At 40.5% G+C, this 26,151-nt stretch overlaps 1 protein-coding gene and 1 pseudogene across 5 annotated transcripts in view; one reads left to right on the top strand and one right to left on the bottom strand.

Annotated features, from left to right (window-relative positions):
• The window catches only part of CCDC38 (coiled-coil domain containing 38), a 58,407-nt gene that overhangs the window by 3,418 nt on the left and 28,838 nt on the right, over positions 1-26,151 (bottom strand). For 3 of the 5 annotated variants that reach the window (XM_064376856.1, XM_064376854.1, XM_064376858.1), the window contains 7 exons: positions 22,741-22,898; positions 18,919-19,017; positions 16,869-16,917; positions 11,346-11,415; positions 9,607-9,758; positions 7,891-8,026; positions 1,916-2,121 (listed from right to left, as the gene is read on the bottom strand). In XM_064376856.1, coding sequence (XP_064232926.1) covers positions 1,916-2,121; positions 7,891-8,026; positions 9,607-9,758; positions 11,346-11,415; positions 16,869-16,917; positions 18,919-19,017; positions 22,741-22,898 — 870 coding nt within the window. The remainder of the gene's footprint in view (positions 1-1,915; positions 2,122-7,890; positions 8,027-9,606; positions 9,759-11,345; positions 11,416-16,868; positions 16,918-18,918; positions 19,018-22,740; positions 22,899-26,151) is intronic. The other 2 variants (XM_064376855.1, XM_064376859.1) reach the window with 2 other exon arrangements.
• Positions 12,163-15,701, top strand: LOC135275211 (oocyte-secreted protein 4B-like; annotated as a pseudogene).

The following is a 26,151-nucleotide window of genomic DNA, read 5'->3' as shown; positions in this document are numbered from 1 at the left end:
TAAGCAATAGGCACTAAATATGTGATAACTATTTTATGGACCTATTTAATGATATTTTAAGTGTAAGGTTGTGTACTAGGGGATGGAAATAACATGTACTGAACATTTTTATTGCAAAATTAGGTGCCATGTTAGGTGCCCCAAACCATGGGGGAAATCAGCTAACACTATTTTTAAGAAGAATAAGTAATTGGAATTACATTTATGTATCGCTGCTAAAAATGAGTTATAATTGCACTTCAATGCAGATATATTTGCTGCTGTAAAACAGATGCAAGTGCTATTAGTGTAGTCATATGAGGTCATCTTAGGGAAGGAGTAACCTTGCATTTGTAATTTTTTTTAAAGCTTGTTTGATGTTCAGTAAGATCCCATCAGGATCACCATCATATAGTCTGGACATCATTATTACTGTGGGTAACCATATCCACCATGTATCCACAAAGTAGTAGGCAATAACAACATACCTAATACTAGTGGCTAATATTTGAGTGCTTACTACGTGCTAAGCATGCTCTCGTAATTTACTTGGATCATCTAATTTAATCCTCACAACCTTGTAAGTACCATGATTACTCCCATTTTACAGATAAAGAAACAGACTAGAGTGCTTATGTTGCCTCAGATCACAAAGTCATAAACAGTTAAATTGAACTCACTCAGCATGGTCTAATGCCCAAGCTAGTAGCCAGAGGGCTAGTCTGCCTCTCAACATGTTTTTTTGCTATTACATGAGCATTTTCCCACTTGTAAACATTGCCTACATGCCACATTAAACTAGGGGTCACATTATATTTACAATAATCATTGTCTCAAACCAGGACAGTAGGCCCTCCATATTCACAGTTCCACATCTGGCCATTCAACCAACTGCAGATTGAAAATATTTACAGAAAAGCCCCAACAATAAAAATAATACCAATTTTGAGAAATACAGTATGACAACTCTAGCATTTACATTGTATTAGGGATAAGTAATCTAGAAATGATTTGAAGTATATAGGAGAATGTACATGGGTTATATGCCACCTTATATGAGACATAAGCATCTGCAGATTTTGGTATCCTTGGGAAGTCCTGGAGCCAATTCCCTACGGATACCAAGGGACAACTGTTATGTACCTAAATGTTCTTATTTAACTTGTATGGAAATTTGTAAATGAGTGCATTCTGAAAGACCCCAGTCAGGCCATACCACGCTCAATGCATGGATCTCCTTTGAAGGGCACCAAGCTATGCAATGAGGTGGGAGATGATGTGGGGCTCCAGGGATGATAATCCTCATGAGGTTGTCCTGAGGAATCAATGAGTGAATGTGTGAATGCTGTGTACATGTTGGCAGTTATACACTGCAGAAAACCCTCACTGTGTAGCTCTGACTTTCAAACAATTCCTTCATTAGGAATTAGGAGCCCTTCATGGGAAAACTACAGGTAGGTTGAGTCAGCTTGTGGTTTTCCCATGAAAGGCTCCTAATTCTATGCCTTGGGTCCTTTACCACCAGTGCAATACTCCTTCCCCATTATAGCTATTCAAAAATTTTCATATAACTAGTTATTCATGAATTTCACATAATTACAAAAGATTTGCTTTTCCAGACTGGTTTGTCCATCCCAAACTAGGTCAGTTGCCCCTGGTGAACTCTGTTCACCCAGTTCCTTCCTTTGCAGTGCTCATTGCCATTAGTAATGACATATTTGTTTCCTAAAAATATTTGATGAATGTGTCTCCCACACTAAATAATAGCTCTATGAGGAGGGCAGGCTGGATATCATTCATCCTCACTGTGTCCCTAAATGGCATTCCACTGTGTCCCTATAATAACAGCATTACTCAAGAAAGTTGCTAATGTGTTTGTGTAATCTGAGCAAAACCAGCTACTCATTAAGCCATTTGCTATCCTTATTGACTGTACTTTTGCCGTCGTTCTTTCTGTTTCATCCTCTCAATTGCCTCCACATTTTCTTTGGGAATAGATTCGATGAGGTCACACAGTTCCACCAGGCGAGACTCTACTTTTACTAGCTTTTGAACTGGGTTGAGGGCGTCATCCTCAGCATCACCAATGCAGACTTTGTATACTTGACTAATCTTTTTGCTAAGTGAGTCTATCAGTATTTCCTGAGATTGAGAAGAGCAGAAAACGTTAACATCACATTGCTCATTCAATATAAAATACTAGTTTACTATATTACAGTAAAAACCCATGTAAATGCTACTAAGTATTTAGATTTAAAATAAATTATTTATTATTGTTTTGAGACAGAGTTTTGCTCTGTCACCCAGGCTGGAATGCAGTGGTGCAACCTCATCTCACTGCAACCTCCGCCTCCCAGGTTCAAGCAATTCTTGTGCCTCAGCCTCCTGAGGAGCTGGGATTACAAGCATGTACCACCACACCTGGTTAAGTTTTGTATTTTTAATAGAAACGGCTTTCACCATGTTGGCCAGGCTGGTCTTGAACTACTGACCCCAGGTGATTCACCTGCCTCAGCCTCCCAAAGTGCTGGAATTACAGGCATGAGCCACCGTGCCCAGCCTAAATGTTTACTTTTTTAAAGGAGAAGTTTTAATAAAATAGACTATTGAGAAAATGTAGCCATGATATTTAACCTATATCAAAATTTATAGTCAGAGCATTACTACAGTAATACCTTGGATTATTTTCTTAAAATATATTGAAGTCTAGATATAAAAAGTATTTATAATGGGCAGAATATTTTTTGCTTGAATGTTTTTGTATATCTGACTCCCTAAGAATTGAAATAGAGGCAATGAACATTTTAAATCATTTTTTTTTTTTTTTTGCCGCTTGGATGCATTTCCTTTTGGCACAATATGTAACCCAGCCTTCCCTTTTTTGCATGTATTACTCTCTTAAAATTGTGAACTGCTATCATCCTATATGATAGTTATTTGCCTTATCCTTATAGACTATGCACCAGGAGGGCAGGAACTACATCTTATACTTAAACTTAACAACTAAAACAGTGCTTTGCACATAACTGTGCACTGAATAAATGTTTGCTGAATAAATGACTGAATGCATTCTCTCAGGAAAAAGAGTTACAAGCAAACAGGTTTCCAGGCTGGCCTACCAAAGCCTTTTTAGGAGTATCATTTTCACTCTTTGTGTTGGGAAGCCATTGGAGTATTCTAGTCTAAACAAAAGCTTAGGCCAAACCTTGCTGATTCCTGCACCTCGGCACTGCACCGTTTTAACTATTGGTGGAGATTCCGGAGGTGCTAGGTAACTTGTCTCAGGACCATAAGAAAATTGTCATCCTCTTTGTCCACTGTGAACCTGGTGTTTGCAATTAAGAGGTGCTCAACAAACTGCTGGGCAATGTGAATCGCTCTCCAGGCAGCATCTGCCCCATTTCCCACTTCTGCTCAAGAAGATGAGAATCACCATAAAGCCAGCGACAAATAACACTCAAGACAGATGTGGCTCCTGAAGCCATGGGAAGCCCCTCCTGGAATCACAAAAGCCTTACAGAGCCACCAACACAATTACAAGCCAAGATCTGATACCAAGAGTGTACTTCCAACAGCTGTTCTCTTCCACCTCCCAGCTTAAAAAGCTTTTTGATGGTCCTTTTTTTTTTTTAGCATAAAGCTCTCTTTTTTCCTCTGTAAGATAACAACTTACTATATTTCCTATTTACATTAATGACATGATCCTTTTAGAAAACTTGGAGAAATACATAATAATATAAAAGAAAACGGCAAAAGTCCTATTGGCCATAAAGTTCCCCTTTCCCCTCTTTCTAAAATAACACTGTGTTTTATATTTATGAAACAACATGTTCTTTTTCTAAACCCTTGGAGACAAAAGTAACCCATCAGGGGTTGAAATATAGTAAATTGCATATGAAAACATTGCTTCAACATGAGTCACTAAATGAAGCAGAGAAAAATACTTAAAAAATATATTCACCACTGGTTTTGAGGAAAAATAACTTTAAGATGAGAATGGTTGCTAGTTGATGGAATTTTTGAAGGAGACCTCTTGAACACTTAGATGGCTTTAGAGATGGATGAGCAGGGCAGTGGCTGCTTAGGATGTCTTTTCTACACCTCTGCCCCCTCCCCCTTTTCTTCTTAAGTTCCCTCTTCAGAGGAGAGAAAATGGTGAGAAGAGATACTTTCTTAAGATAACAAGGTAAGAACAAGAGATAGGAGATAGGAGAGGGGAATGAGATTAATGAAGGTAATTCATGTATGAAAAAGAGATTGAGAGCCTGGCCTGACAAAGCAAAAAGGCAAAGAAAAGGGAGCACAAGGCATAGGCCAACTGACGACAGGGAAGGGATGTTTCAGCCCCATCCCTGGAACTGCCCCAGATGACAGGCCCAACCCACAGTACTTAGAGGAGGAGCTGCCAAGGGAGTCTGCCCAGGTGAATGGACAGGAATTCTGGAAGACTGGTATCAGAGAACTTCAGGTGCCTTTCAACAGTGAATGGGAAGTGATATGACCAGAGCAGTGTTTTAGGAGGAATCATTATATCAAAACTGGAGCGGGGAAGGGGTGCAGATATCTAGATGTCATTGAGTCCTTTCAAACTCAAGGTTTCTGTCCTAATCCATGTCACATTCTGCTGTGTGCTGACTATACACAGTTCTCTCCATTGCAAGTGATCAGCTCCTTGTGCAAAAATAAAAATAAAACCAGAGGTAAACATATTCCTCAAATTGAACAATGGAGCAGTTTATGTTCCATTTCATGTTCAATGAAGAACTAACAACTGCTACACTAAACAACTTGGATGAATCTCACAAATGTAATGTTGAGAGAAAGAAGCCAGACATGTTACATGATTCCATTCCAATAAAGTTCGAAAACAGGAAAGCTGATTGATGGCATGAGACATCAAGACGGTGAGAAACAGGGCTGGTAAAGACCGGAAGCAAGTATGAGGGAGGTTTGTAGGGGCTGATAATGATCTATTCCCTGATCTAGGGGGTGGCACACAGATGTGTTTGAGGAAATTCCTTGAGAGATACACTTGTGATTTGTGCACTTTTCAACATTACCTTATACTTGAACTTAAAATTTTATTTTAAAAGTAAAATATTGGATCAAGGACAAAATTTTTAGGGGATTAAATATCACTAAGAGTGTGGAAGTTTTGAAAGAATAAAATTCATTTCATACTCATAGCTCCAGAGTAACATAATTTATGAATATCACAATCACATAGATCAATTATACCTCAATAAACCTGGAAAAGAAACTTTTAAAAAATGAGGTACAGCTAAATTTACTCATAAAGGATTCTGTTTTGTATATTCTGAGATCTGAAAAGAGGGAGGTAGAGAAGCAAAAAATCCTAAGAATACGCTTCCCTCCCAATTTTACTGCTTCGCCTCCCCTTCCCCATCCTGCATTTCACATCTCTAGAAGACACTGTGGATTGTTAGTCCCATTTCCCCAGAGTGTGCAATAATACATGAATGCCAAATTTACACTTGTGATGAAAATTTCATGGATAGCCCTTTACAAAGTAATTTTACATCAATTCTTCTTTCTTTCTTTAGGTATCTGGTTGCCTCAGTTAAAAAGAGTATCAAAAATACCACTTTTAATTTTAATCGTTGCCCCAAACTTGGATGGAAGGGGCTTGGTTGGGGTGGGGCAGGAAGGAGGGGAGATATCATAGATATTTATCAGACATTTTGCATGTCAGTTGGCCTCAGCATTATTTAAAACTGTTGAAATGTGGAAACCACTCAAGTGTCCATCAACAGATGAATAGATAAACAGTATATGGTATAAACATACAATGGAATATTATTCAGCCATAAAAATAATGCAATCCTGATACAGGCTGCAACATGGATGAATTTTGAAAACATTATGCTAAATGAAATAAGCCAGACACAAAAGGACTGACATTGTATGATTCTTCTTTTGTGAATTACCTAGAATAGTCCAATTCAGAGAGACAGAAAGTAAAACGGTGGTTGCCAAGGGCTGGGGGAGGGAGGGAGGAGGGAAGAGATTTTTTAGTGGGTATAGAATTTCAGCTTTGCAAGATGAGTTCTGGAGACTGCAAAACAATGTGAATGTACTTAACACTACTGACCCACACGTTTAAAAATGGTTAAGATGTTAGATTTTTATGTTGAAAAGATGATGAAAAAGTTCTGGAAATAGTGGTGATGGTTCACAACATTGAAAATATACTTAATGCCATTGAATCACATGCTTAAAATAGCTAAGTGGTAAATTTGGTTATGTGTATTGTACCACAGTTTTAAAAACATGGTTAGAATAAAACAGCACTGAATTGGAAGGTGGCTATCATCACACTTCTTGCTCCAGCAATGCACAGCCCCATCCCCTACTAACTCAGGGCACTGTAACCCCCTGGGAAATGTGTGTGTGCGGAGGAGCCATAAACAGCTTGTGCTTTTTGTAACCCTGCTCACCTGTGGGTAGGGGAGGACAGCCTTCTTGGATGCAGTTTCCCCAGTTCCACCTCTGTTTGAAAATCAAGTTCATATCCATAAATGTGATGTGGCAGGCCAGGTCTCACTAACGCAGGCGCCATCACAACTGTTTCAGTACTGACTGAGTGGTTAAGTTAAATATTAAAAGCCAGTGCCTTATACAAAGGCTAGAATGTAACAAAAGCACACCAAGAGTTTTGCCTAGGCCTTTCCTGGGCCTTAAAAGATGACAAAAATAATAGAGGAATTCTTAACAGGACCCATTTAGGATTAAACAAGTTTTATTGGGGGTGAAGAAACTTCCCAGGCCTCCATAAACAGGTTTACTGGGGCGTCTGAAGGAACTACCTAAACCTCCCTGATTTATCGGGAGACAAGATAAGGGTAATCACCCCAGCAGCTGGACCCATTTAGATTAAGTAAATTTACTGAGGCTCCAGAGGAATGTCTTCAGGACTCAGACCTTAGTTATAGATGAGAAGTTAATCACTTATATCTTTGGATGAATGCACACTTATATATACATAGACATATAGCTTAGAAGCTATATAAGCTCTGGAAAACTTTGTAATTTTGAATTGGTTTGGCAATAATTTCCAGGCCTTCTCCCTGTAACCAGTTACAGAAATAAAAACTGTCTTCCTCCCCAGTTCATCTGCATATTGTTATTGGGCCACGAGAAATAGCAGCCCAACCCTCAGTTTGGTCCTGGAACAATGTTAGCCTCATATATTAACTTTGAATTTGTATTTCATTTGAGGTTTTTACAAGATAAACAATGTTAGATGGAGCTAGTTGTGGGTCTAAAAGCTAACCTAATCATTCATTCAACAAACATTTATTGAGCACCAACTTTAAGGGGACCTTCAACTGAACTAAGGAGAGTAAGACAATCCTTGCCTTCGAGGGGTTATTATCTAGCTGAGAGATGAACTTCTCAATAAGTAAATGTGCTAGCACACATCACAGCTGTTTGAGTCTATGCAGGCCTGAAGAGGCAGAAATCTATCACAGGCTCAGTGTTGGGCAAGTTTTCTAGTCAGTGTTGAGTCACTTTTAATTGTGTTGATTCACTGCTTCCTCTGTTAATTACTCACTCCGTGAATTACCATCAAAATGCTAACATGCACTGAACTACATATGTCTAGGCTCTGACTAAAAGAAATGTATTTAGAGGGGAAACTATGGTCAATGTCGTGGATTTCAATAGAGCAACATTTTAAGAGAACCCTAATGCCAATTTGAATGTTTTCTGCCTATATAGATTGGCTATTACATACTGGCAAGATAAACTCCAAGCTGGCTTTCCACTTCTGTCATCAACCTAAGACTTGTGATTTGCTTTAACTCCCCTACCTATACTTAGGACACAGGGAATAAAAATTGTTATCATGAGCCAAAATGAAATCACCATAGGCAAAGAGTGATTTACCTGAGCGTCTGAATTAAATTCTCCAAAGCTGAAGAGCCTGGACCTTAATTGCAATTCTGCTGCTTTCTCCTCTTCTCTCACACAGTTAGCTTTAAGCATTTTCCCTTGCTCCAAAAGAAACTCTATGTTGCTATTTCTATTGCAAAAGAAGAAAGAGACCTTCATCTGAAATTTGGGGTTAGTGAAATAGCCATCAGTCAGGGGCTTCAACACTTTCTAGATCATGTGAGCCAAATACAAGTCTGTATTTGAAGACATTGCCAAAGTACATGCAATTTTTCAAGTTAAAATGAGAAAAGTCCAGCACAAATGCTGCTTTTTCACTTCCATTGGAAGGCATTTTCTCTTCTGCTTTTGTGGTTCCCTTTGAGTTCCCCCAAATAGCAGCAGAGCTGAGGCATCAGGAACCCAGCGTTCTCAAGCATGGCTGATAATCAGAATATCTGGGGAGCCAAGAGGGAAAATATAGACTCCTGACTCCCTCACCTAGAGATTCTGATAAGATCTTCTGGAGGTAGATTCTATAGATCCCCCTTTCCTGCCCACCTGCACCCACCTTGTCCCAGAAAATCTTATTGTGGGGATGGGTGGAGGGCTACCATACACTGCGAGGATTGGAAAAGAAACAAGGATTAAAAAGTCTCAGAAATGGTAATGGGTAGCTGTGAGATAATGATTTTTAGGTCCCTACCTTCTGTTTGTTTTGAAGTTAAATGTAGTTTGTCCTGTTGTTTAAAAAGATTGCCATCTTCTGGCCCAGAAAACTGTTCTGAAAAAGGTTCTACACGTTTTTGTAATGAGTAGATATAAAGATCTATTCTCTGTAATTCAACTCTTTTTCAAGTTTGTAATATTGTATGTTTTTTGATGAGGAAGGAAATTTGTGAGGCATCAAATCCATCTGCTTTCCCCTGACAGGAATCCTTTCTATAATCACCCTAAGATATTGATAGGAACTTTGTAAAATGATATAATATTTAATCTCAAAAATTATTTTTCTGAGAGTCACAGCCAAGAAAAATACATTTATTGGGCTGGGCACGGTGGCTCATGCCTGTAATCTCAGCACTTTGGGAGGCCGAGGTAGACGGATCACAAGGTCAGGAGTTCGAGACCAGCCTGGCCAACATGGGGAAACCCCATCTCTACTAAAAAAATTAACCGGGTGTGGTGGTGCACGCCTGTAATCCCAGCTACTCAGGAGGCTGAGGCAGGAGAATAGCTTGAACCCAAGAGGCAGAGGTTGCAGTAAGCTGAAATCACGCCATTGCACTCCAGCCTGGGCAACAGTGTGAGACTCTGTCTCAAAAAAAAAAAAAAAGAAAAGAAAGGAAAATACATTTATTAGCATTATCATTCACAGCATGATTTAGTAAAGGAAATGACAGCTAGCCAAGTGGTAGGGTAAAAACTATATTAGACAAAAGTTAAGGCAAGAGGTACCATTTTAATTTTTTTTAGTCTTTTTTCAAAGCATGTTTTATTATTACTAGCTTGGAAAATATGTTGGCGATTGAAAGGAAGTAGGGACAAAATTAAAGCCAGTCTGTTCTGTGTAAATATGACATCTACCTTTTACACTCCACAATGTAAACTGTTAATAAAACCCCAGCCTACGCTCACAGAGACCACAGGGAAGAGCTACACGTGAATGAGTTGGACCCAGGCTCTGGTTAGAAATTAATGGAATAAATCTACTTGTTTATAATGACTTACGTTTTATCCTGTATAATTTTTTCTCTTTCGTTTACCTCTTCAAGATTTTCATCTACATCTTGGGAATATTGAAACAAAGTAAGATTCTGCTCTTCCAGCTCTCTGAGGACTTGAAGTAACTCCTCTGGTTCTTTGAAATAAAGCACTGGCTCCTAATTAACCAATAATGAAGAATATAATCCACTTAAAACTATGCTACCTATACACAGGCAACTTATCTTGAAAATACAGTGGGGTAAAGGAAGATGGTTGATGGAAACAGATGCTTGGTGCTGTAAAGAAAAATTACCACTGAGACAAAGGATCTCTTAGCAAGGCAGTCTTTACTTCTTGCAGAAAGTTTACTCTCTTGTGGCAAGACTGCTGGCGAGAGTACCCTTTCTGCAGGAAGTAAAGATTGCCTTACTAAGAGATCCTTTGTCTCAGTACTGACTTTTTGCAGTATCAAGCATCTGTTTCCAACAACGGTTCTGAGGAAGAGGGGAACACAGGTAGGGAATTATATGGGAAACTCGCCTATTTCCAAGTGAGAGCTGGCCCTCAGGATGAGCACATTTGAAGTGTTGTCGGGAGACATGGGTATTGGAGAAGGGAAGGGAAGAAAAAAGGAAGAGGGTGAGGAAAAGAAGGAATAGAGCAGAAGAGGAGGCAAGTGCAGGATAAAGGGAAAGGGAGAAGGAATAGAAGAAAGATAACAGGAGGCTGAGTAAAGTCATTTGAATTTATATTTCCTAAACTTTTAAGATAAAGAATGTATTACCTTAAACATTTTTAAAAAAATGACTTGGGCATTTATACACCCATGTTCCTCATTATTTACAATAGCCAAAACATGGAAGCAACCTGAATATCCATCAGTGAGTGAATGGATAAAGTCAGTGGAGTATACACATACAATGGAATATTACTTAGGCTTAAAAAGGAAAGAATCCTGTCATATGCTATAACACGGATGAACCTTGGGTACAGTATGCTAAGTGAAATAAGCCAGTCACAAAAAGACAAATACTGAGTGATTCCACTTCTATGAGGTATCTAAAATAGTAAAACTCTTAGAAACAGAATGTAGAATGGCATTTGCCAGGGGCTATGGGAGGGGGAAAAGAGGAATTGTTTAATGAGTATAGTTTCTGCTTTGCAAAATCAGAACATTCTAGAGATCTGTTGCTTATAGTTGACATTACTGTACTGCATGCTTAGAATGGCTAAGATGGTAAATTTTTATATGTTTCTTTGCCACAATTTTTTTAAAAAGATGGGTAAGGTATGTGATATACAACAATGGATGGTATTTGTTGTCCCTTTTGAGTTTCTGTGGTTGCATTTAGGGTGGAGTTAGCTCAGAGTCAATCTTGCAGCAATAAAGGTCTGTTTTGTTGCAGGCATATTTATTTTACGGTCCAGCTACCCAAGATATCTTAAGTCCCAATAAAATGCAATCAGAAAGTGGCTATTTTTGCAGGAAGATTATGTGTGTGTGTGTGTGTGTGTGTGTGTGTGTGTATACACACACATATATGTATATCTTAAATTATTACTTTCTAATATTTATTTGTAATAAAATATCTGATGACAAAGATAGATTATACATCCAACTGGAGAATAGTATCAAAATTATATTTCTTTCTGGAAGGTTTGTGCAATATTTTGAATAAAATATTTTCATTTCAAAAGAATAAATGATTGTCAATACTTTTTACCAAACACAATATTTAAATCAAGAAATATAATCTGGTTACCAAATCAAAGTCCATTTCATCATCTAAAAGGAATTCTAAACTGTCTTCTGAACTGAAACTTTCAGCCAGTCTGTAAAAGAAAAAGAAAATGTCTGATTTGTGAGCCATTTTCTGTCAACAGATTTGCATTCCTTTCTAAATTGTCTTTGGAACCTGACTGTAACATAATTATTTTCAATAGCAGGTTTAGCCTTTTAGGCAACTGCTGATTGCCGAAATCAGTGGATCCCATGATTATAGAAAAGAAAATTGGATTCAATCCCACACAAAGCTGACATACACAAACAATGAGACTACATGGGAGAGCCATACCATATGGTACCAATTATTTGAGGTGCATCTATAAAGTAAGGTAACTTTATTTTTAAAGAAACACATGACAGCCTACATTGCCTCATCCATTTGTTCCTGTTAATGCATTCTTCTTGAGAATCTAAACGTGCTCTACTGCTCAAAACGAAAGCTGTATCAGTCTTCTGGCTATCCCCAAGTAAGGTAATCCTTCTCTCTTTAAAAGCAGATTTACTTATCAAAATATCTTCCAGTCAGTCTGACAAAATGTTGGTTGGGGTGATGGACAATGAGGTACCTCCTTAAAGCATAATCATGTGGCTTGGAAAGTGGCTCCGGAAACATGCTTTAAGAAAGATAAATGGAAACTGATTGGAATATCAAAGAAGCAGGGATAGGGAGAGTAAGTTGGCTGTTGGTGTGATCTAGGTCATTACACTTTTAGATAGAGGGCAGTGATGATGGCAATGATGAGTAAGTGTGTGGGGAGGGAGGAGAATTTAGAGATATACGGAAGAATGAAATCATGGGAACCAATAATAGAAAAGGCTCCTGGGGCCATAAGAGAAGAGACAGAGATAACTCCAACATTTGTGGTCTGGAGCCTGGAAAAATGGAGGTAGCACTCACAGAAAGGAAAATGGCTTATAAATGGGGATAAGAAAAAGATTAATATATGCTTTATTCATGCTGAGCTTGAGGGGACAAAATACACACCTGGAGCTGCCTTTTGAGCAGTTGGAAAGAAGGTGCAGGAAAACAGAAAGGGCCATGGACATAGATGAATTTTAGGGAAACATACACTGAGAAAGCATTTGACATTACAGTCTACCCTTCTCTGCTCTTGGGTTGAGCAACATCACTTTCTAGTCCCTCTCTTCCCACCTCTCTGATACTTTTGTGGTCTTTTTGGGCTCCTCCTCTACATAAATGTCTGCTACTCCTCAGCCTTCTTCCCTCCTCCTTCTACCCATTCTTTTAGGGAGACCTCATCCCTTTCATGGATTCAACCACTGCTAATACACTAATGACTCTCTTTTTCTTGAGCTCTAGATTTTAATGTCCAACCTCCAACTGGACATCAATAACCCACATGGCTGTCTCATAGGGAGCTAAAACAAACATCCAAGATCAAACTTCCTCATGCGGGCCTGCTCCTCTTACTGGGTTCCCAATATTATTGGATGGCAAGACCATGTACCCAGTTGCTACACTGGAAATCTGGGAATTATCCATAACCACTCTGTTCTCCTAACACATCCCTCAGTCTTTACATAAGCCTTTCAAAGTCCTGTCGATGCCACTTCCCTGCTGTCTCTCACAGCCTTTCCTTCTTCATTCCCGATGCCATTATCTGGTTTAGGCAGTCCAATCTCTCTCTCACCTGAATTGTGACAATAGGCTCTTAACTGGCCCTTGTGCCACTAATTTTGTCCTCCACCATTTCATTCTCTAAAATACTGCCACATCCATCTTTCTAAAGTGCAAATAGGATTGGGTCTCTATCACACTCTTGCTTAAAACATTCAGTGTCTCCCCAGGGCCCTTGGGACAAAGCACAGGCTGCTTAGATAGCATCACCACCTCCCTGCTCATGGTGCAGTGCCCATGCACTGCTTGAGCCTCTCCCACTTTTACCCAGAATGATAAACCAACCGTTTTGAACAGAGCCAAGCTCTGTCATCTCTGTACCAGAAAGCACTTCCTCTTCCAGATCTTGTCTTCACTAACTCCTCCTCCTCTTATAGACTCAGCTTAGAGGCCACCTGCTCTGGAGCACATTCACTGATTCTGCCCTTGCCCTCCCATCCCCTCACCTTTCTTCTGGGTTAAGAGTCCTACCTTTGCATGTCTGTAGCACTCTGGGCTTATCCTTCTAATGACATTATCACATTGTATTGCAATCAACTTATCTGTCTTCCTAAATGGTAAGCCCCTTGAAGGCAGAGACTGTCTTTTATTTACCGTTAGGGCACTCAATAAATATTTGTTGAATGAATGGATGAGACTAGGAGAGGGGTGAGCTTTCTGAGGGAACGAATGTGGTCTCTGCATGTTACTGTGTGCATCTAGATGCAGAAAAGGCATTTGGCAAGATTCAACACTCATTTGATAAAAACTCTCAGGCAAACTGGAACAGAGAAGAACTTTCTTAACTTGATAGAGTGTCTACATCTACAAAAATCCTCCAGCTAACATTGTACTTAATGGTGAAACCTGAATCCTTTCAAGACTGGGAACAAGGCAAAGATATCTGCTTCCTCCTCCACTCTTATTCAACATTGAAAATCCTACCCATTGCAATAAGGCAAGAAAAAGAGATAAAAGGCATACAGATCAGAAAGGAAGAAATAAAGCCATCCATATGTGCAAATGACATAATGGTCTACATAGAAAATTCAAAGGAATCTTTAAAAACAAAACAAAACTCTTGAACTAATAAGTGAGTTCAGTATGGTCAAGGTATATAAGATATAAAAATACAACAATCAATTGTATTTCTATACATTAGCAATGACTGCAAGGACACCAAAATAAAAAGTACAATACCATTTATAATTGCTCAAAAAGAAAAGACAGAAAAATATTTTGGTAAAAATCTAACAAAACATGTATAGGATTTGTAAGCTGAAAACTATAGAAGGCTGAAGAAATGGAAGAAGAGCTAAACAAATGGAGAGGCAGACAGACTGTGTTTATGGATGGGAAAATGTAACATAGTAAAGATATCAATTCTCCCCAAATTGATATACAGGTTTGTGTTAGTTTCCTAGGGCAGATGTAACAAATAGCAGCTTAAAGCAACAGCAGTTTATTCTGTCACAGTTCTGGAGGCTAGAAGTCAAAAATCAGGGTGTCAGCAGGTCATGTTCTCTCTGAGAGGTCCAGGGAAGAATCTATTAATGCCTTTCTGTTAGCTGCTCGTGTTGCCAGCAGTCCTTGGCTTGCAGCCGCATCACTTCAATTTCTGTCTCTGTCATCACATGGCATTCTCTCTGTGTTTCTGTGTCTCCTCTCGTAAGGACACCAGTCATACTGAATTAAAGGTCTACCCTAATGACCTCATCTTAACTTGATTACACCTGCAAAGCTCTTTTTTTCCAAATAAGGTCATTTTCATAGTACCATGGGTTAGGAATTCAACACATCTTTGTGGGGGACAAAATTCAACCCATAACAAGGCTTAACACAATTCTCATCATAATTCCAGAAAGATTTTTTTGTAGATATAGATAAGATTATTTTTTAATTTATATGAAAAGAAAAAGGAGCTGGAATAGCCAACACAGTTTTGAAAAAGAGAAATTACATAAGAAGAACCAGTCTCCCTGACTTTAAGACTAATAGCTACAGGCCATTTCCTGTTCCCTGTGTTGTGTCTTGGAGTCTGGAACAATGAAGACCTCTGTGCTCTTAGGCAGGCCCTTCCTCTTTTCTCTATTGTTTTGGAATTCTTCTGGACTCGACTCAGTCCTAAGACACAGATCTTCAGGGGATAAAGAAGACAATGTTTGGACTGTAGCAATGACTGAGTTGACTACTGTTGGCCAAGGTCACTGTCTGACTTGCATTAGTTTCAACGTGTTCTGATGATTGGTTGTTAGCTAGAATGGAAATAAGCCCCTTTGATAACAACACGGAAATTAGAATTGGCGACATACACCTGGGAGTTAACTGTCCTGTAACAAGACTGTTGCCATTTAACTATGAGTTTTCTTATCCTGTCACTTCTTGTGGGATCAAGAAAATTAGTTCCAAAGAAATGATGTTGCTGTATTATCAGAGATCAGTTACAGACCAATGCTGCTTACTACTATAAATTTCCAGTGGTTTGCTTTGTAAAGAGGCTTGTAAAGAGGCTTAAATTCCCATCTATGATGCATTTCGGAATGAATGGGTTTGATACCTTGAAAGATATCACTTAAAACACAGGAAGAACAAGAGTCATCAGCTCCCACACAAAGTAAAACATGTGAACCTAATTTTAGCAGTGTTAATAAAGAGCAGTTATCCACAAATGACTGCATCAATAATGCCTGTGTCATAACATCCTCTCTTCCCTAAGGCATGGGAGCAAGTGGTACATACTTGTCTGGGAACCAGTTCCATTAATACTATTGTTGTATCTGTCCAAAGATAAGCAGCACTATGTTACCAGTTTCACTACTTCTGGAGTTTTGGATAACATATCTAAACTGTGATATTTACACTTTTTAATGAGTTAATTTTAAGTGTAATTGGCAGTTTAACTTCGTATGTGAAATCAAGGTCATACATAATAAAACTTGCCTATACTAAAAAAAAAAAAGACTAATCGCCACAGTAGTCAAGATCATGTGGCAGGACAGCCACACAGATCAATGGAACAGAATTGAGAATCCAGAAATAGGCCCCAACAAATAAGTCTAAATCATTTTTGACAAAGGTGAAAAAGCAATTCAAAGGAAGAAGCCACGTCAACAAAATGGTGCAGGACCAATTGATAAACACAGGCAAAAAAACACCACCGCCACAATCTAAACCTCACATCTTATGCAACATTAACTCAAAATGGAAAATGGATCTCAAACTTACACGTAAAACTATAAAAAACAATCTCAAAATGAACATTTAATTACAAAAAAAAAGTGATTGCCAAATGCCACAGACGTGATGTCTAGAATTCAGAGGGTGCCTAGAATTCACAGCAAAATGTTTCTGTTACCCTCAGTGATTGTCATGATACTGTGCTGCTGGCCCAGATCCCTTCCTCTGGGCTGGTGTGCTCCTCTCAGGCATCAACATATTTTCTTACAGAAGCTTTCTTGGGGTAGAAAGGATTGAGAATGAGGGACTTCTGAAATAATGAGTACAAATGAGTGAACAATTAAATGAGGAGGGGAAAAAACAAAAAATACCTTATGATCCTATCGCAGAAATTTTGAATCACATGGTAAAATTGCAAACACACAGGCTAACAGAATAGCTTAATGAAATATAGGGCAGTGGATTCTGAGGAGCAAAGCCCCGAGATGCAGGGGGCAGAAAGTTTTTGCAAATAATAGCTGTAGGTACTTAACAAAGAATGGAGAGAGGCCTGTGAGAGCTCAGGAGTACACAGAAATGGCACCACCACCTCCGATATCTCTTACAACAGTTATGGGTACATGACACATATGTTGAGGAAAGGCTAAAAGTTATTTACTGAAAACCATTCTGTTTCCAAGGGAGTTAGTCAAGGATATACTATACTTTGATTTCTTTTTCTCTGGGGTGCGAGTAGGGCTTCTGCTTGGCTCTGCTGTTCAGAATGTCCAGGTGAAGTCCATGCCGTTGGTGATGGTGGAGTGAAAAGAAGTAACATGGAATTAGAAATAAGCCCTTGCACTTGGTGCAAGTTATTCATTTTTCTGCACAAAGATGCCTGTTACTTCTTTTTTTTAAAAAAAAAATTATTATTGGAATGATAATTGCACAGAAAATGGAGGCCATTTATTCTACTGAAAAGAATAAACTGAAAGGCACACACTGTTCTACATGCCTCAGGCAAAGATAACGGTTTTGGCTTTTCCCTCCAGAACCTTACTGTCTGTTACTATATATTACTCACCCCATTGTAGTGTGTAGTTCTGGGGTACAGAACTATGCACTATTTGTCTTTGTGTACATGGGGTCTTGAAGAGTGCCTGAAACATTTATGTCTCCAATAAATTCATGGTGAATAAAGGAAAGAAGGAGAAAAGATGGATGAAGAACCAATCAGATGGGTCCCATCACCATCTTAAATTATTGTCTCAGCTTTTGAGCTGGTACCCTAACACGTACCACTAAAAAGTGTGGTTAAGAGGGATTATTTAAACTGAGAAACTTCTAGATTTCAAAGACATGGGAACACTGAAACCACCTCCCACTCCCTCTACCTGACCCCTGCCTCCACACCCTACTCCAGATCCTCCAACAGGCAAAGTAATATGTCTTAAATAACTGGGGTCCAAAGTGGCCTCACAACCCAAAAGAATTTACTTTTCCAATCAGCTGGCCAGATGGATGCACAAGGCTTCAGGCTCATACCAGGGGCATTTCTGGACAGGCAACTTGTATTCCTAACCTTTATCCCACCACTAAATACATCCCAAGGTTGTTAGCAGGATAAAGGAGCAAAGGAGTGCCCAGGAGTCAGCCTGTATTGGGGGCTGCAAACTGGGATGGATACAGGGCGGGGCAGGTAAAGGAGTGGAATGGACCCAGTAAGGACACAGCAACTGGAGAGATCAGTCCCCTCAGGGGAAAATTCCCAGCTTGACCCCAGACTTCAGATCTTGTGGTTTTCAAGAGAATACAGAAATACAGATTTTTAAAAAATGACATCTGTTTTTTTTTAAAATTTATTATTATTTTTTTGAGACAGGGTCTCACTCTGTCGCCCAGGCTGGAGTGCAGTGGCGCCATCACTGCTCACTGCAGCCTCAACTTGCCGAGCTCAAGTGATTCTCCTACCTCAGCCTCCTGAGCAGCTGGGACTACAGGCGTGCACCACCACATCCAGCTAATTTTTGTATTTTTGGCAGAGATAGGGTTTCACCATGCTGCCCAGGCTGGTCTTGAACTCCTGGGCCCAAGTGATCCACCTGCCTCAGCCTCCCAGAGTGCTGGGATTGCATGTGTGAGCCACCGTGCCTGGCCTACATGTGCTGATTTTTGAACATTGACTACCAAGCCAAACTACTCCAAAACACTGGGGCCAGATAGCACAGCTCAGTGGGCCAAATCTCTGGTCTGAATTTGTGATGCAGAGTGGGAGGAGGAGGGTCATTCCACTTGGAAGGGATAGTGATAGTGAAGGACTTCTCAGAATTGATGGTGGGTAGGTTAGAGCTACCTCGGTTCTAAACTAATCCTTTTCCCAAGGGTTAATCTCTGAGTCACTGGCCAAAGGCAGTCACCTGGTTGCAAATGGCCAGGTTTTCTGGGCCCTGGGAGTGGGCCTGCCAACAGCAGCAGAAGGCAGGACTGTACCAGAGAAACGAGGGGCGCAGCTCGGAGGGACTTCAGGACATGTGCTGGTCAGCCAGGGGATGGCTCAGGGGACTTCTTCCTCTGATCTCTGTCTATTCTATCCATTCGCACACCTCTTGGCGTTTTGTGATGACATGAGAGAGAGAACCAGAACCCCTGGCTGCTAAGATTGAGGGTGGGGTGGACACAGCCCTCTGTTTTCCAGGTTGGCTGTAGGCCTCTATCTCCACTTTGAGATGGACACATTCTCAGGTTTTACTTTCGTGAGTCCCAAATCTCCTTTTACCTTGGCCGTCTCCAACCTGAGAAGCATCTTCTGAAAGGACAGCTGTCTCCTCAGATTCCTCAAGCATGCCTTCCTTTTTACTTGAATGTAATGATAACTCTAGAAATGGAAAATGAAGAGGAGAGAAAAAGAGAAAGATGGGTGGGGGGCGGGGAAACACTTCTGAGAAAGAGAGCTTTGTCTCAGGGTGAAGATAGAGTTACTGTCAAAACTTCCAGGGACAGAAATAGAAGGTGGAGACGTCGTCAACCAGCACATGCAATACGCAGACGGTAAGGGCTGGTCCCTGGGATAGGAGGATGGGTGAGAACTGACCGGTGGGGTGCTAGGAGGTCTCCGTTTTCAACGTCTGTCTGTCCTGACTCCTAAAATCCCAAATGTTAGCTATTCAAGCCTCTGGACTGACAGACTTAACTAGATTCTGAACATTCTCTATTTAGATGATGAATTCAGAAGAACTGAATCCTTTTTTTATTTTTTTTCTTTGAAGCAGAGTCTTGTTCTGTTACTCAGGCTGGAGTTCAGTGGCACCATCACAGCTCACTGCAGCCTTGACCTCCTGGGCTCAATCCATCCTCCCACCTCAGCCTCCTGAGTATCTGGGATTACAGGTGTACACCAGTATGCCTGGCTAATTTTTGTATTTTTTTTGTAGAGATGAGGTTTCACCATGTTGCCCAGGCTGGTCTTCAACTTCTAGGCTCAAGCATTCCACCTGCCTTGGCTTCCCAAATTGTTAGGATTACAGGCATTAGCCACCACACCTGGCCCCAGAAGGACTGAATCTTAAGTTGTTGAATGCAAGTACTTCTTGGGTTTTTTCCACCATTTAGCTTTAACCAAATGTTATCCTGCTCAACGCTTTACACATATGACCTAATTTAATCACACTTGGCACAGTGAGAGAGGTAGGGAACCGAGCAGGGAAACCATTAGCAGTGTGTTGGTAAAGGTTTAACAATCAACTCTCTTAAAAGCCAACTCCCCCTGATTTATAGTTTGCCAATTTCTGTGGAGTAAATTCTCCTATCCCGGAGTAGTGGCATCAGTTCTCAGCTGGGCTCCCCCTGGCTCCCCATCCCTGCACTGAATCCTGGAAACTCTCCAGGAAGTAAGCGGAGGCAATCCTAGGGCTCACCTCCCTGGTTTTCCCTCTTCAAGGGATCACTCAGCTTTGCTGTTTGATGTCCAATGTCTGAAAATTCCTGTTTCATATGCCAGTTTTTCAGGCAAGAGGATATGTCTGGTCTGGTTACCTCAGTGTTAGTTGAAAGTGCAAATCATTCCCTTTGATTTGTGACCCCGCTTTCACTTATTACATCTCTTTTTTTTTTTTTTTTTTTGAGACAGGGTCTCGGTCTGTTGCCCAGGCTGGAGTGCAGTGGTAGGATCATGGCTCACTGCAACGTCCTCCTTCTGGGCTCAAGCAATCCTCCCACCTCAGCCTCCCTACTGGTAGAACTACAGTTGCGTGCCACCACACTCAGCTAATTTTCAAATTTTTTGTAGAGACGAGGTCTCACTATGTTGCCCAAGCTGGTCTCAAACTCCTGGCTCAAGCAATCCTCCCTCCTTAGCCTCCCAAAGTGCTGGGATTATAAGTGTGAGCCACTGCACCTGGCTTAAATTCTTATATATATGTAATGGGACCCATATCTGGTCCATTTAGCTGACCTAATGCCAGTACATGACTGTTTCGATTACTGAGACTCCATGATATTAAATAAAAGTTTAAAGGATTTGTAATCCTCCTCCCATTACCTTCCTAATTCAAAAGTATTTGTTTATCTTTCTGGATGAACCTTCAGATTATTGTGCAAACTTCTCTCCACCCAAGACCCAATTCCCTGACACATTTTTGGTAACATTTTAATTATAATTCCATAAAGCTTATACATTAGTTTTAGGAAATTTGGCAACTTTATAATATCAGTCTATCCGAAAACATGACATAGTTTCTACTTCTCAAAGCTACAGGTCACGCACATTAAGGTTATTGTTGTTTTCTTAGATTTAATTTCCTTGTATGTTTCCTTCCTTCCTCCCTTCCTTCTTTTCCTTCCTTCCCTCCCTCCCTTTCTCCCTCCCTGCCTCCCTCCCTCTTTCCTTCCTTCCTTCTCCTCTTTCTTTTGCTTTCTTCTTTCCTTCTTTTTTTGAGATAGGTTGTTTTCTTAGATTTAATATCCTTGTTTTCTTTTCTCTTCCCTCCCCTCCTCTCCTCTCCCCTCCCTTCCCTTCTGTTTCCATTTTCTTAGATTTAATTTCCTTGTTTTCTTGCCTTACTTTGCTCTGCCTTGTCTTCCTTCCTTCTTTCTTCACCTTCCTTCTTTCTTTCCTTCCTTCCTTCCTTCCTCCCTCCCTCCCTTGCTTCCCTCCTTCCCTCCTTTCCTTCCTTCCTTCTTTTCTCTTTCTTTCTTTCTTCTTTCTTTTTCTTTCTTTCTTTCTTTTCTGACAGCGTCTCACTCCTGTCACCCAGGCTGGAGTGTAGTGGTGTACACATGACTCACTGCAACCTCGACTTCCTGGGTTCAGGCGATCCTCTCACCTCAGCCTCCGGAGTAGCTGGGAGGTACGCATCACCATGCCCAGCTAATGTTTTGTTTTGTTTTGTTTTTTTGTAGAGAAAGGGTTTTGCCATGTTGTCCAGACTGGTCCCAAACTCCTAGGCGCAAGTGATCTGACTGCCTTGGCCTCCCAGAATGCTGGAATTACAGAAATGAGCCATCATGTCCCACCTTCTTTTGTATTTTCTAATTAATAAAGTTGGTTTACTTAGATTAATGTGTTAGGTTAAAAAAAATAAATAAATAAATGACAGCCAAGCCGGGCAGATCACGAGATCAAGAGACTGAGACCAGCCTGGCCAACATGGTGAAACTCCATCTCTACTAAAAATACAAAAATTAGCTGGGTGTGGTGGTGCACACCTGTAATCCCAGCTACTCGGGAGGCTGAGGCACAAGAATTGCTTGAACCTGGGAGGTAGAGGTTGCAGTGAGCCGAGATTAATGTCATTACACTCCAGCTCTGGGTGACAGAGTGAGACTCCATCTCAGAAAACAAAACAAAACAAAAAAACCACATAAATGACTTTGTGTCTGTTTAAAGAATCCTTTAATAAAATCAAATAATCTCTCAGGTTTTTAGAGGGGATTTCTAGATATGCTACCATATCAGTTGCAAATAATGTATTTTCTCTTTCCTCATGCATATATTTTTATTGCTTTATGCTACACTTTGGATATTTGACCCTCCAAATCTCATGCTGGAATTTGATCCGCAATGTCAGAGGTGGGGCTTAGTGAAAGATGCTTAGGTCGGGGGGTAGACCCCTTGTAAATGGCTTGGTGCAATCCTGATAGCAATGAGTGAGTTCTTGCTCTCTTAGTTCCCACAAGAGCTCCTTGTTGAAAGAGCCTGGCAGCTGCTCCCCTCCCATGTGCTTCTCCTCACACCATGTGGTCTCTGCACACGTTTCCCTTCTGCCATGAGTGGAAGCAGCCTGAAGCCCCTGCCAGAAATAATGCTGGCGCCACACTTCTTGTACAGCCAGCAGAACTGTGAACCAAATAAACCTCTTTTCTTTATAAATTGCCCAGCCTTAAGTGTTCCTCTATAGCAACACAAATGGACAAAGAGACTTTATATCTGAATAGCCCAAGTTTCTAAATTAAGGATATACAATAACAGAGATTGTGAAAATCTTTGTTTAGGTTCTGCTTTTTAAAAAATCTATTTAAATAAATAACAAATAAACATTGAAGCAGATTATTTTAGAGTTAAGGATATTTACTTCAGGAAAGTTGAGAATGAGTAACTTACTTGTTAATATTTTGGGGTGGATGATATATGCTTTACTTTTTGACACCTGTGCTCTTTTTAGTACTTGCTGGATTTGCCAATGTTTTGGAGACAATTGCAGCAGAAAAATACCATATTTCATGTACTCCTTGAGGAGGAATTCTGTTTTTGCTATTTCACTACTCAAAAGAAACAAAGATATGATTAGGTATATCTATGCGAAAGCATGTTCATGAAAAAGAATTTTTACAAAATTATATCTCTTATGTACTTGAATTAATAATTTAATTATCAAAAAGGATAAATATGGCCATAAAATATGGGCTTCAGTGAAATATGAAACGGGATGAAAGAAAACGCTAGGAATGCTGTTTAAATAAAACATGTCCAAGGATATGCACACATAGAATTGACATGATAGTTTTACCCGACTTATTTATTATTTCTGAGGGAAACACTGTATTAAGTTTTAGACATAGGGAGAAATTAGAAGGTAGCAAAAGGGCCAGGTGCGGTGGCTCATGCCTGTAATCCCTTGGGAGGCCAAGGTGGGTGGATCACCTGAGATCAGGAGTTCAAGACCTGCCTGGCCAACATGGTGAAACCCCGTCTCTACTAAAAATACAAAAAATTGGCCAGGCACCGTGGTTTACGCTTGTAATCCCAGCACTTTGAGAGGCCGAAGCAGGTGGATCACTTGAGGTCAGGAGTTCAAGACCAGCCTGGCCACCATGGTGAAATCCCATCTCTACTAAGAATACAAAAATTAGCCAGGCATGGTAGCGGGTGCCTGTAATCCAAGCTGCTCAGGAGGCTGAGGCAGGAGAATTGCTTAAACCCAGAAGGCGGAAGTTGCAGTGAGCTGAGATCATACCACTGTACTCCAGGCTGGGAGACAGAGCGAGATTCCATATCAAAAAAAAGAAAAAGGAGAAGGTAGCAAAAGATGGTACATTTGTAAGGAGAAGAAAGAAACTAACATTTAATGAGCATCTACTACTATAGGCAGGACACACTACAGACACAAGCTTATCCTCGGGCCAGCACTTTAAAATAGGTACTGTTATTCTTATCTTGGAAAGGAGATGTAAATGGTAGAACCAGTACTCAAGCCTAGGTCTGTCTGACTCAGATGCCCAAGCTCTTGCCAATACTGAGTGACTTGGACCAACAGCCTTTGCCCAGCTTCACACTGTGTGACAGTATTATGTTAGAAAGTGGATGAAGACGGATGTTAAAGTAACAAAAAAGGCCCACTTGAAAGGGAGCTCCCAATCCTTTATCTTTCAGGGCCTTCGTTACTCATACCTTCACCAATACTCTTATCAAGAGTACTTCATATCCATGTTCTCAGCTTTAATACTTCTGTCAGAGCCTTCCTTCAGTCCTGGTGTGAGAGTGATTTTCAAGGGTCAGTAAATGGCTGCCTCACGCATCACCAGTTGGAAGAATTGATGGGAGCCTTTCATTCTACCACTGCCTTGGTTTTAGATTCAAATCCTCCCAGATATGCTACAAAGAACACTGGGTGACAATTGGCTGGAATGATACAGCTTCCAAGCAAAAGCTTCAGAAGATGCTCCCCTTCCCGTTCTAACACTACCTATAGGGGAGGACTTCTGGGGCCATCTTGAGCCCATAAAGAGAGACGAGCACCTGCTACCCTCACTTCACTGCAAGCTTGTTTTTCATGATCTCCTGCACCCTTCTAGGAAGATGTGACACATAAATGATCAAAAATTCTCTTCGGCAAGGGTGTTCGGAGGATTTAACTCGGTGGCTATTGTGCATAAATGCGGTGGTTTGCCCAAAAATAGAGGCTGCTACTCTAGCTCTAGAAATATTCTACAAATGGATAGAATCTGCTAGTTGCATTAGGGGGTGAAAGAGAGAAGGAAACTCTCCATCTTGATGTAGTGTCAGCTTTAGGCTCCTAAAACAGAAGAGCATGCTGTAGCCAGAATGTAAAACACACATTCTGTCAGTGCAGTTGGTTTCAGAGAAACCATCATCCAGTTCATTTGCTTCATTTCAGACTAGCTTGTCTGAAGGATCTAAGAAGTCTAGGGCTTAGGTCTGGAGGAAAGAGAGGTAAGCATCAAGTTCTCAAAAAGGAAAAGTAAGTTTTAGCATTGACCTGATACCAGCACTACGGTGTCTTCTGAATCATGAAATTACTGTCCAAAAATGATGACAGAAGGAAGCTTCTTTAGCTACTTAATATTAGTTAGGCTGGGCGTGGTGGCTCACACCTGTAATCCCGGCACTTTGGGAGGCCAAGGCGGGTGGATCACCTGAGGCCAGGAGTTCGAGACTAGCCTGGCTAAATGGTGAAACCCTGTTTCTACTAAAAATGCAAACAATTAGCCAGGTGTGGTGGTGCATGCCTGTAAGTCCAGCTACTCGGGAGTCTGAGACGGGAGAATTGCTTGAATCCGGGAGGTAGAAGTTGCAGTGAGTCAAGATTGCGCCATTGCACTCCAGCTTGGGCAACAAGAGCGAAACTCCATCTCAAAAAAAGAAAAAAATTAGTTCAAGTGAGTTTCCTTGACCATAGAAGGAAACATCTAAGTTTGAAAAAGAGTGGCACATGGTACAATTTTATCTCAACTCCTGCTCCAATACGTTTTTCTCTTTATAGATCTTAGTTTTTCATTTTTATTTATTTTTACTAGAGACGCGGTCCTACTGTGTTGCTCAGACTTCACTTGAACTCCTGGGCTCAAGCAACCCTCCCGCCTCAGCTTCCAAAGGAGCTGAGAGGTGAGCAGTGCGCCCAGCAGATCTTAGTTTATAATAGCAATGCTAGTTTCTACAAAGTGTTAAGTATAAATATAAAAAATATTGCCCATGATGATTGTAAGATGATTGTAGAATGAATCCCAATTTCAGAGATGTTAAAACGTGGGGGGAAAAACATGTCTCAGAATGAATGAAAAAGTACAATCAGACTAAACCAAAAATATAAAAAGAGAATAAATGAATGAATGAAGAAGGGCACTTAGACAATAATTTATTGTTTATTCCTAACATTGTTTTGCTTCAACTAATTATTTTTGCTTCTGTATCTACAAGTTAGAGAGGCTTTCTAGCCAGAAGTCACATTCTGTCCCGATACTCAGGCAGGAACAAATCTTGATAGATCAAGATTATTAGGTCTTATATGGAACAAATAGGGTGGTTTTTTAGTTAGTTTGTTTTAGACGGAGTCTCGCTCTGTCGCCCAGGCTGGAGTGCAGCGGCGCGATCTCAGCTCACTGCAATCTCTGCTTCCTATGTTCAAGCGATTATCCTGCCTCAGCCTCCTGAGTAGCTGGGACTACAGGTGCATGGCACCATGCCCGCTAATTTTTGTATTTTTTTAGTAGACATGGAGTTTCACCATGTTGGCCAGGATGGTCTCGATCTCTTGACCTCGTGATCCGCCCACCT

Source organism: Aotus nancymaae, unplaced genomic scaffold, assembly GCF_030222135.1.
Source record: "Aotus nancymaae isolate 86718 unplaced genomic scaffold, 86718_ANA_hifiasm-v0.15.2.pri h1tg000016l, whole genome shotgun sequence".
Taxonomy (NCBI): Eukaryota; Metazoa; Chordata; class Mammalia; order Primates; family Aotidae; genus Aotus; species Aotus nancymaae.
Note: the sequence above shows the minus strand (reverse complement) of the source record. Positions and strands in the feature narration are given on the sequence as shown.